We start from the raw sequence: 12763 nt of genomic DNA, 5'->3' as shown, positions 1-12763 counted from the left end.
GTCTTTCTTTTCCATACTTTTAAGTAACAGCATATTTTACAAACACTTTTTCAATTACTTTTTGATAGATTTTCAGGGTTTTTTTTCTTACTTTTCACTAGTTCTTGTATGTTTTCCATACATTTTAGTGCTTTTTGTAGATATGAGAATTTTCCGCTTTTTTACTAAGGGTGTTTTTCTTCCATGGGCCCCCTGGATTAAAATGAGTTTGACACCCCCTCCCCTGGTTTAGACCCTTTTTGTTACTGGTAATGATGGGAAAATTTTGTGTTCCATGTGTTGTAAATGTGAATGAGTCCAAAAATACAATGAAGTTGGCCAGAGGTTCCACAAACAAAAGTTTGGAGAGCCACCAGGCCGTTAAACTGCTGCTATAAAAGGATATTTGTGGGGGTATTTGTTTTCGTTTGGTGCAATGTCGATTTGTATTAAATCATTAGGCTATTTTATTTGATCTAATTTTACTTTAATTATTGATGTTATATTTCTTTATTTAACATGCAATTGTAAAACAACTCATTTTGTTGCTTTTGGTGTTCTTCCATTGTTCTTGATTCCAGGTATGGTTCAGTAAGAAAATGTTGGACCCCTCTTTCTGCTTCTACACTGACTACCAAATTCCAATATGCAAGACCATCGAGGAGTATGTGGACTACATTCAGGGCTTGCCTGCTGTGGACTCCACGCAAGCTCTGGGGCTGCATCCCAATGCTGATATTGTGTAAATACGATTTTCTTTAATTAATCCAATGCATATTATCCCAATTCAAAAATGTGAAATCGTAATAAAATTCAATATGATAAATACATATGATATATATACATATGAATACATTTTCTAAAATTAGAATGTATTGTGATTTGAAAAATAATACAATTTCATTACAAAATGATTTTTTTTAAAAATGCTGAATGAAACATCGTTCAAAAACATTTCTAAAAAAAACTCCAATTTGACAATTACATCTGACTGTAAAATTCCAGTTTGATAGTGTTTTTTATTTAAACATTGTGAACAATTATTTTAGTATATACAAAAATAATTTCAATGTGCAAAATTATCTGCCAAATCACATCATTTTCAATAATCAAAATAAATGAATCAACTAGCAGAAAATTTTACTCTTTTCTCAGTACTGTTTTTAATATAACTACATTATTTTTATAACATAATTTAAAATAAGCTTTTAAAGTAATGCAAAATAATTTGTTCCACTAGCATATAATTTTGCTCATTTTAAGGATAATGTTTCTTATTTTATAATATTTTATACATTTTTTTTTAGTATTACTTCATTCAAATGAGCAAAATTATTTTCCGAATGAAAGGATAGTTTTTGTAATACTGTTTTTTTCATCAATTATATATAATTCTGAATTGGTTTGATTTGGCAGACTACATTTGTATTTGTTTGTAATATTTATCGTTATATTTATCACTAAAATAATCGGACTTGGTAGAGGGCGGATACATTATTTATTTTCCCTGAAAGTTAGCATGTGAACATAATTAACTGCCAGTGTGTGTATTGATCTACCTACCCACCTGCCTGCCTACCCACCTGCCTACCTACGTACTTATCTATTTTCTATCTTTAAATGGTCTTTTGAAATAAAAGAAACCATTCGTATGGTTTTCCCTCAGCTATCAGAGAAATACGTCTGCGGAGGTGCTGGACACCATCACCAACATCCAGCCCAAGGAGAGCGGCGGCGGTTCGGGGGCCACCCGAGAGAGCATCGTGTACGCGATGGCAGAGGACATGCTGGAGAAGCTGCCTCGCGACTACATCCCACACGAGGTCCGAGCCTGCCTGAAGAGGATGGGGGCCCTCAACCCCATGAACATCTTCTTACGCCAAGAAGTGGACCGCATGCAGAGAATTATCTCTGTGGTGCGCTCCACTCTGCAAGATCTCAAGCTGGCCATTGAGGGCACCATCATTATGAGCGAGGTCTGTCCGCAATCGTGATTTTTTCTGTGTTTTCTTGTCCAGCCTTGCAATTCATCTCGGAATAATGTATAAGAGAACAAGGCCAATCAGATTGGGTTATTTAGAACAGTGGTCAGTACATACCTGTCAACTTCCAGGGCTCCATGCCCTTTCAAACTGTCATATTTTCACTTACAAAATACAAAATAATCTTACACCATAATTTTTTTTTCAAACGTATTTATTCATGTAGTTTAACATGTTATATTGTACATGTGTTTCGTTATATCATATGTATTGTTAATTAACATTTTGTTTTGAGATACTGAGTTGCTCGACATAAATAAAAAAAGTTTAAAAATGAAGTAACTTGGACGTTCACTGTAAAAGGAAAAAAATACATGCAAATATAATTAAGTAGAGTAATACATGTTCTTATTCAAATTATTGAATTATTTTCTGCATTAAATTATTGTTGGTAATATACTGATTAAAGGGATAACCACAATAATTCGTAGTTTAATGCATCAAAGCAAGTGAGCCGTTTGAGAGCCGGCTCTCTTTAATGAGTTGAGCCGAAAAAGCCGGTTCTCTAAAAAGAGACGGACTTCCTTTCACTACACAACTACCACATGAAATCCAATGTTTTTTAAGACCACTTGTATTTCAAATGGTCTCAAACAACCCCGCCTGTCGTTTTCAGATCAGAATGACTTACTGCGTTTTAATTCAGGTTCAGCCATTGCGACAGGATGATTGTATCCAAAGAAAATTCAAAACTATGATGTAATGTAGGCCTACTGCTCTGCTTTCGCTTTGTTCACGTGGGATCAGAATGATACATGATGGGAAATCCCCAGGCGGCAGACGCATGCGCACAGTAGCATCAAACCGCTCGCTTCGTTTGCAACGAAAAATATGATACCGAGATAGAGGCTACCGCGGCTAAATCGTTTGACTTGATTGATTTGCCGTTTCGTGATAGTCGGTGTATGGTACCCATAATTGACAAATCTGCTTTTTTCCGTACAAATTTTCTTGTACGTCGTACACATCTTAAAATGCACAATAAACGTACTTTGTACGGCAAAAACTTATAGGTTGACAGGTAGGTCAGTAACCACCGAGCCGCGAACCGGTTCTGGGCCTTGGATCGTTTGGTGCTGGGGCACACAGAAAGAAGAAAGAAGTTTTCATTTTTTTGCTTCTACAAAACGCTTTTTTTTAACCCATAGAATAACTCAAAATGTGGGTGCGTCTTGTACAAGAGGTCCTACGGTAATATATTACTGTATTTGACCAATGATTGATCAGTGAAAAAATACCAGCAACTATATTTGCACAACAGTGGTTTCATCAGCCGCAATGAGGGAGCAGAATTCTAACTGCTAGTCCACTGGGGGTGTAAATGATACATGGAGGGTCATTTGATTTTATCTCATCATCACGCTGTTTTCACTCAAGGCACAAGAGACAAATTTTATGACATAGGAGAAGGCATTATATTTGATCTCATCATCAAACTATTTTCATGCTACACTGACAAATAGAAACGAAAAAACCCGCCACGACGACCATGAAATCACTCTCCACCACTACCCCACCCCCTAATAAGCTGTCTTATGTGTCCTGCCCTGAACAGATTTACTAAAAGTATGATAAAAGCAGATAGGCATTGTGGAAAATAAAGCGTGATGGCTATTTGAACTAAGTTGGGTATTGTTAACACACAATTAAAAAAATGTTAGGTTTTCAACTTTTTAAAAGGACAATATGTAATATTTAGTGCCTCCTATTAATCAGTGGAATCCCTACCTAGAAATCGCCGCGATGTTTGTCTGGGATATTGCTGCTACGCTGTGCTTTGTGGCACTGGTTTTTGTTTGCTTTAGACAACAGTGCCATATAGTGGACAAATATTACACCCTGTGGCTTTAACAGTGCGCCCTTCAAAGTAAAAAAAAGTGCATCTGCCTTTAAAAATATTTTTTTCTGCAGTGTATTGTCAAAATTCACTTGAAACCATGATTATTTAACAACAATATTTAGCCATGGCAACACTTGGACCATGGCTGACAAAAATAACGATGGAAAAGGAAAGCTTTCAACTGTTATTTTAGATGACCTCTTGACAATACAGACACTCAAAACATCAGATCGCATTCAAGCACTGAATTTTGCTTCAGATGATTGCCCTTGATTTTGTTTTCAATAAATGGAAATGTGCCAAGGCTTGAAAACGTTTGAAAAATTCCCGCCATGTTTTCCCATTAGACACTGCGTGACGCCCTGGACAACATCTATGATGCCCGCGTGCCCAACTTGTGGAGGAGGCTCTCATGGGAGTCCACCACAATCGGATTTTGGTTCACCGAGCTCCTGGACAGGAACAGACAGTTTTTCACCTGGGTGTTTAACCGGCGACCCAAAACCTTTTGGATGACTGGTTTCTTCAACCCACAGGGTGAGTGGTACAGTTTCAACCCCGATGTCAACTAGTAGTCAGCAACCACGAGTTGTTTGGTACTGAGCACCACAGGAAGAAAACATTTGCTTTTATCTTTTGCTAATACAGTAATTATCCATTTTTTTAGCCCCGAAAACTCAAAGCTTGAGTGCGTGTTATTCACCTGGTTTTACAGAAAGATTTTACATTATTCGGACATTATTTGATCGGTTGATAATTTCCGCTGACCATATTTGCCCAGCATTGAATGCAACTGGAATCGAGCATGGACTGTGGCCGTGCGGATCTGGGCACTATGGGAAAAGGCATTTGATTTTACCTAATCGTTACAGTACTTTTACTTACGGTGCCACGTTGTACAAAGTTGTAGTGGAGCAATATGGTAGAGAGTTCAGCCAAAACAACTGAAGGAGCCAAATGGTATGTTTGCCTTCGGTTGTTATTCTTGTCTTAACCATGGAGTGGCGCATGTTAATGTGGTGGTGTATAAATGTTGCTTGACTGGTGTTGTCTGTCAAGTATCCCACCTGCACAGGGAAAGGGTTTTGACGCTAAAACCGGCTTGTTGGTGTCCGTTTGGCTCTCGTGTCTTTTGTAATCGGCGTATTTTAACAGACTTTAAGTTGGATAAAGATGATCGTTTTAGTTAACCTGAGGACCATTTTAAGCATTGTTACTTTAGATCACATTAAATCAACAGTAATTAACTCCAGTCCCTTCAGCTAACAACTAGCACGTCTTCCTTGCTCCAACGGCGTCGGATAACTCAGTAGTTCAGTATTGAACGTAACTCCTCTCACAACAACTTTGTTTGTGGTACAGTGAGTACAAATAGTGTGATGTCATCGATCATCAGTGGTCTAGTGAATTCACAGTGAATTTAAGTTTATTAGCGTCATTGTTATCGTTGTTATTACAAATATTTTTGTTGGACCGGGTCGTAAGAGTATTGTCAGACATTAAACCGGTCCTGGGTACAGAAAAGGTTGCAGACCATTGAACTTAACCCCTAAAGAAGGGGGGACCAACCCGGTCCTCAAGGGCCGCATGTCCTGCATGTTTTGGAAGTTTCTCTTCTCCAACTAAGGTGATGCAAATTATAAGCTTGTAAAGCAAGCTGTGTGGGAGCTTGATAATGACCCTGGCGATTGGACTCACCTGTATTGCAGCAGAGAAACTCCAAAAACATGCAGGTCATGCGGCCCTTGAGGACCGGGTTGGCCTTAAAGGAGTTCTGTCCAATACTTTAGCTAAAGTGTAACGAGAAGATCAGGTTTTTGTCCTTGTGCGGTGCAGGTTTCCTCACTGCGATGAGACAAGAGGTGACAAGAGCAAACAAAGGCTGGGCTCTGGACTCAGTCACCCTTAACAACAAAGTCCTAAAGAAGACCAGAGAGGAGATTAAGGCTGACCCAGAGGTAAGCACAACAGACTCAAACACTTGCCGGTTAACCGGGGTTGCAAACGAGGCCCATTTCTGTCTATGTTGGTAAGTTTATTGTCTTTTTCTATGCTCAACAGGAAGGTGTGTACGTTCACGGGCTGTTCCTGGAGGGCGCCGACTGGGACAAGAAGCAGTCGGTCCTCTGCGAGTCGGCACCCAAAGTGCTCTTTACACCCTTGCCTGTCATCCACATGTTTGCCATCAACTCCACCGCGCCACCTGACCCTAAATTCTACGTGTGTCCCATTTATAAGAAGCCTAAGCGTACCGACCTCAATTACATCACCGCTGTGGTGCTGACCACCCTCCACCCACCCGACCACTGGATTATGCGTGGCGTTGCCCTCCTTTGCGATATCAAATGAGCGTGTTCATTGTTCTACTTTGTATGCTCATTCTCATTAAAAAGTACTTTTTATTTATTCAACTTCTCAATTTGATGGTCTGATTTCTAAGCGGAGCGCAATTAATGCTTGTCTCTTTTCATGACTTAATAGGTTAATAAAAGCCACATATCCTCAAGAAACAGATTACAGTTCATAGATCCCTTAACCGCCAGGGTTGTCAGGGCACCACTTTCTGTGGTGTGTCTTGGGCATGACCAGCCTAGCGGGTTAGGGTTTGCTCCCCTACATAAAAAGATATGACTGTTTTCCATAGTTACCAGTGACAGGAGAAGCCTTCTCATCATACTCAAATACAGCACCTTCATCATCTGGTTGGCGTTGTTGTTTGGTTGAAGTATCCTCCCCCTATTAAGAGCTGGCATCAGAGCGTAGTGGCCCTAGCGAGTACATCTGCTGCAGCCCCTCACAGCGCACTTTTAAGCCACCTGGTACGAATTTGACAATGCTGATACCAGATACTAAATCACTGCAGAAAAACTCGTAGTAGACCTGTTTTTTTTTTTACATTAATTTACGGACTCGTAAACCTTTGAAATACATTATTATGATTGTAGTGCCGAAATTATTGCATGCTTTTGTTTAGTTTTGAGTTGAGAAATAATGGCAAAATTGTGCAGTTTTGGTTGACAAAAGCATTTAAAATAGAGCAAAAAAAACTAAACTAAAATCAATTTTATCTTAAAGGAAGTAATTTACATAAAAAGTAAATCACTCTGGTTATGCATATTATCCCACAAGAGAAGCTTACAAAAAATACAAACGTATTTTGGATTTTTTAAATCCCAAAAACTGAGAGATGAACTCGTATCATTCAGTTCCGTTGTTGACATCATTTACGCGACAATAATTTCTGGAGTGGTTAACATGTTTGACTCACTGTTTGGAAGTTAAAGGCTGGAACCTGGACACTTATTTCTGATAGCATGTTAGCTTCATCATAACATTAAAACGTCCCTATCGACGTGTACCTCTGCAATTTATTGAAGACCAGTCGAGGATTGGACGGAATGTTGGTAAATGTTTTTTTTTGTATTTGATTAACACCTATCCGTAGTAGGTCAGACAATGGATATCTATGTTGGACAGTTGGCTGGATTCAAACACTTGTCATGATTCAAAAACAAGTGCTACAAGGACAAAATAGATTACATACAACAAGATTCAAATCGGCCAAACAACACCATTTTTCTTTTCACTTTTTGCCTAGCTTTCGCAGGTTTTTGGAGGTTTATGGGTACCCTAAGAATGTCCTTAAGTTTGTCACGACCAGAACAAACAGTGGACCCAAATGCATAACATTTCACACAACACTTTATTAAGGGATCGGATGAGGATCAGTGAGAGAGGAAAAAATAGAGATCTGTTGCTCGCTGGGCAGGTGGAACAGGAAGCCCTCGCTGCCGCTGACAGGTGGCGTTGCGGACAGCCGGGGCCGGAGAGCAGAGCGGGATCGTAGATCGGAGCAAGTCGGGTAGCCGGTAAAGGAGAACGAAGCATGGTCGGGGCTCGGAAGCAAGTCAAGGAACCAGAAACAATTGGTAAACCAGGGGCAGGGGATTGATAGCAGGAAGGCAGGAAGACTAAGTGGGCAGGCAGGTTGCAGGATGCAGGAACAGGTGGGAATCAAATCAGGAGCAAGACTACAAAGGGCTTGTCTTGCATGTGCTGAGGTTCGCTGACGGACTGACAAAGAGTGACTGGAAAGGGTTAGGGTTAGCGCTTAAATAGGAAGAGGGGGACTAATTAGGAAACAAGTGGCAGCTGCGGCTGAAGGAGTGAGTGCAGGTAAGGGCAATCAGCGGGCAACTGACAGGATCGTGACAAAGAAAGAGGATGGCAGACAATGCCAGCTCCCCCTAGGTGAGCATCATGTTGTGCAGAAAAATACTAATTTATTGACCCGCAATATATTTTTTGAATACATGTATAAATGATAGTTAAGGTAATTTTTGCTTGCTTTTAAAATCCGTATTGTTTTTTTTTTTTATATAGTAATTAAACTTACTTTTGTTTTTACCACCGGGAGGTCCTAAATAATACACAACTTCCTTCCAAAAAATATGCCATTCTATATTTGTTCTTTTTGGAATTAGGATTAGGGCCAGCAATGAGAACATTTAGCTATGAGTCTAGATTCTATTTCAAAATTTACTTAAGTCCAGGTTCAAAGTCAATTATGATAGAACAAAAAAAAAATTGTAATTTCAATTTACATGTCCAAGTGACAATTTTGACTTCAAAAGTGAGAATTATTGTATTTTTCTAATCAACTGGCCTCAATCCTCTTCCATATTATCAAGTATCTGCAACACGCTGCAAAATATTTGTAGTGTTTCTGTAGAAGGAAAACGTGACACAACAATTTCCAATGAATACAGATAAGTATAGATGTGTAAAGGCTTTTATAAATCTTTTTATGCAGCCCCATAAATGTTTTTTTATGGTCCAATATGGCTCATTCCAGAATTTGGAATGCCAACCCCTGCGTACTATTTATATTGGCAATTCTATTAGACAACTGGTATTTTGTTAAGAGGCCCATGACATACCTTGTACAGGCACTAGAGGGCGTTTTCTTTATACTTTGAGGGTTTTTTTTTTCAACACTCGAACAGAACAGCGGAAAAGGAAGTGGCACCATCCAGGGAGCATTCCCCGCCCCTCACGAGTGATAACCAATTATGTCAAGTGGTGTCCCCCTTTGAGAAAGGCGTCCGCATCAAAACTAATTAATTCCGCTTCTTTCCCTTATTATTTCCACCGTAGACCCCGTCTGCTTGTTGGCCTGTTAACCGGAGACCCGTCTCACGCTCCACTGGACAAATAACGTCAGTGGGCTTGCGTCAGTCACGCCTGATCAACAGGGCCCTGGTGCTAAATTAAGTAACGTACATGGAGTTTTTACTCATTTTAGATCGGTCTTCTGCTAATACTCTGAGGACTAAAGTCCCGGGTCGACAACGTTGTCCTCCAATTGTCCTCAAAGTATGTACAAAAAACAAGTGGTCTGCAATCACCAGGTCACGGATCCGTCTCGGGCTATGGGTAGTCTGGTACCCGGCCGTACAATAAAAAAAAGTTACATTACTTTTTACTGGTTGTTTTTTTAGTGACACTGGTATGTTTCAGACTGAACTTAAACCAGGGCTTTGGGGTGGTAGTTAAAATCAAGCCGAAAATACACTGAAGGATGACTTAAACCAAACTTTTGTGCGTACAGAAGCTCCTTTACTTGCGACCATTGCACTTACAAAAAACGGTAGATATGAACATTTTTTTCAGTATGTCGAAAAATATCTGGACATTGCTGAAAGTTGGATTTTGTATTGTGCACCTTTTTCCGAGTATGCAATGTGTGGCAATGTGAGAGCTCACCCAGCATCCAATCCGAAGAAGAATTCTGGCTTCTACTTTCTAGTTCATGTGTAAACATTCTATCCTGTATCTCCAGCGTGCTAAGAACTTTGACATTTTTATTGTTTAATATCTCGTGCATCCATTCAATATGGTTGGTATAAAGTGTAAAGAAGTGGCGAGACGTTTCTTTTGAAATGAAAGTGGAAAAAGAAAGCTTGATGCGGTTAAGAAAATGATTGGATCGCTTTTTTTTACCATTGAGGACAAAGTCTTACTTTAGAAAGCTTATCTTTCTAAAGTAAGTTAAACTTCACTTTATTTATATTTATAGAGAATAGTATTTTATGAAATGTTTATTTACTTATATAAGCCTTAAACACACTTATATAAACCTTAAACATAAAAAATACAGCACTGAAGCAAGTTACAAACAAATTCAACTTACGAACGATCGTCCTGAACCTCTTGATCTTAGGTAGGGTAGCGTCTGTGTAGCCAATCAGCGTGGAGTATGGTCAACTGCAGCCCACTACGTCTTGCAAGAAAGATTGTAAAGAAACTTGCTGCTATGGAAAACTTTTGCCAATGGGGTTGGATAATGCATGAATCCCTACCTAAGTCAAGAACACGACACATAGACCACATAACACCAAGAAGCTTTTCACGAAATTGTTCATTTGGTGAGTTCGTATTTTTAACGACTTGGCACGCGGTTCGATGTGACGTTTTGTGTTATGATTGCGACCATAATGTATTGCTTTTAGTCACACCGTGTCACGTCCACCACAAAGGGTAGACCCAATCGCGTAACGTTTCTCACAAGATTATTGAGATAGAGAGAGGAAGGACAGCGCCTGCGATCCGGTGCTCGCTAGACGCGGGAAGCAAGTCGCTCTCGCAATCGGATTGTGATCTGAATACGGAAGTGGATCGTCCGTAGCGGGCGATGGCGGTGTCACGGACGGAAAAACAGGTTGATAGCCGGGACAGGAGAGCATAAACCTGGTCGGGATCGGAAACGAGTCGTAAGCCAGGACGGGAGAGTAGACATAGTCGGGATCAAAAATAGGTCGTAAGCCGGGACGGGAGAGCAGACGTGGTCGGGATCAAAACAGGTCGTATCCGGAACGGGAGCGTAGACGTGGTCAAGATCCAAACAAGTCGTAGCCGGAGACAAACAGGAGCAAAAAACGGGACAGGTGGGAGTCAGGGTCGAAAATGGCAGGGGATTGACAGGACTGGGTTTTAGTAGGCACAGGGAGCCAATCACAACCCGCGGCGGTTGGCGCCAAATGAGCGGGCACAGGTGAGCACATCAGTAATCATGACAGTCCGCCTCACAGTTCAGAAGTCCTGGGCTCAATTCAAACTACCTGTCTCCTTGTGTAGGGTTTGCATGTTCACACTTTACCGATGGGCACTCTGGTTTCCTCTCACATTCCAAAAACATTGCTGGGATGGGCCCAAAATTCTAGCGACTCTCGCTACAGTAAGCAGTTTGGAGATTGAATAAATGTCATTTAGGTCTGATATTTTGAGGACAATTAAATGTTGCAAAAAACTACACAGTGGATTTGCGCTCAATATTATTATTAATGGTGTTATTATTATAAATGTCATTATTGTTATTATTATTTTAGATAAAGTATTAACCTGTTTAATGCCACCCTCGAGTTGGGCCCTGAAAATACTGAGGAAAATGAACTGGTTGTGGTAAGAAAAATTTGAGTACCACTGCAACAAACAATGTTTGTTTTTTTTAAAAAAAATTCCAGTGACACAAGATAGCAATACTTTTTAGACAAATTCAAAATTTAATGTAATTGAAAATAGATAATAGTAACTAATAACTGTATTGATGTTTAAAATACTGATACCACTAATATTTTCTTTACTCACCCAAACACCTTTATTAGTTTAATTGAAAAATAATAATTAAAAATTACCTCAAAATCCCACCATATTACGAGTCGATAGAAAGCTAGATGGATAGATGGATAGATGGGGGGAATTTTTTAAAGAAAAAAAATCTCACATTTTATTTAATATCTCATCTCATCTCATTAGCTGCACCGCTTATCCTCAGTAGGGTCGCGGAGGTGCTGGAGCCCATCCCAGCAATCATCGGGCAGTGGGCAGGGGACACCCTGAACTGGTTGCCAGCCAATCGCAGGGCACACAGGGACAGACAACGCGCTCACTCATTCACACCTAGGGACAATTTGGACCGGCCAATCCAAACATATGAATATGATATTTTTAACTGGTATACCGTAAAAGGTATTTGAAAATCACAGAAAAGGTTTCCCCTAATTTTGTAATTATCTATTAGTGTCAAGAACAAACAGTGGACCCAAATGAGTAACGTTTCACACGACACTTTATCAAGGAATTGGGGGGATCAAGGAGAGAGGAAAAGACAACGATCTGGTGCTCGCTGGGCAGGTTAAACAGGAAGCCCCCGCGGCTGGTGACAGGTGGCGAGGCGGACAGTTCGCTGATGGACTGACAAAGAGTGACCGGACAGGAAGAACTTAAATAGGGAGAGGAATAATGAGGACATGAGGGATAGCTGGGGCTGAAGGAGTGAGCGCAGGTGAGGGTAATCAGAGAGCAACTTACAAATCTACCTTTTTTATTGTAATGGTATATAGTCCTCTAATTTCTTATAACAAAAATATATTTGCATGTATAAACTCATGGGAAAAAAATTGATATATGTTTGTACCGCTGAAGGGCGTTCCACAACTTATCAATTGAAAACGGTAGTTTTTGGTTAATTAGTTCGTTTTTTACTGGAAATTAAATCTTCCCTCTTTTATTTTTTCTGGAAAATTAGATCGACTTTTCCTTTTTTTCTTTAATATATACACCCCGCGACCTTAGTGAGGATAAGTGGTGCAGGAAATTGATGGGTGGATGAAACATCTCCAAGTTATCACGACAAGTATAGATGACTTTGTACACGATGTATTGATAATTGAGTCATTTTTGTGAAATTGCCGCTCATCTCAGTAAATCAAAAACCACACACAATAAGACCCCAACAAATCAGCCAATTGTCCGGATGGTCCAGGTAAAATGATTCTCACGTGACTTCACCCGTCCCAAAGTTTTAATCTTCAGGAAAAGACAACAAGATGCTGTTGGTTGA

General features: G+C 39.9%; 1 protein-coding gene across 1 annotated transcript in view; it reads left to right on the top strand.

Moving 5' to 3' along the window:
* Nucleotides 1-6280, top strand: part of LOC148373586 (dynein axonemal heavy chain 8-like) — a 59303-nt gene extending 53023 nt beyond the window's left edge. The window contains exons 80-84 of the mRNA XM_088326962.1: nucleotides 561-721; nucleotides 1646-1955; nucleotides 4209-4398; nucleotides 5698-5819; nucleotides 5923-6280. Coding sequence (XP_088183088.1) covers nucleotides 561-721; nucleotides 1646-1955; nucleotides 4209-4398; nucleotides 5698-5819; nucleotides 5923-6210 — 1071 coding nt within the window. The 3' untranslated portion in view covers nucleotides 6211-6280. The remainder of the gene's footprint in view (nucleotides 1-560; nucleotides 722-1645; nucleotides 1956-4208; nucleotides 4399-5697; nucleotides 5820-5922) is intronic.
* Nucleotides 6281-12763: the final 6483 nt, after the last annotated feature.

This window comes from Urocampus carinirostris, chromosome 1 (assembly GCF_059441175.1).
Source record: "Urocampus carinirostris isolate Australia breed hairy pipefish chromosome 1, RoL_Ucar_1.0, whole genome shotgun sequence".
Taxonomy (NCBI): domain Eukaryota; kingdom Metazoa; phylum Chordata; class Actinopteri; order Syngnathiformes; family Syngnathidae; genus Urocampus; species Urocampus carinirostris.
The sequence above is the reverse complement of the archived record's forward strand: the minus strand, read 5'-3'. Positions and strand labels throughout refer to the sequence as shown.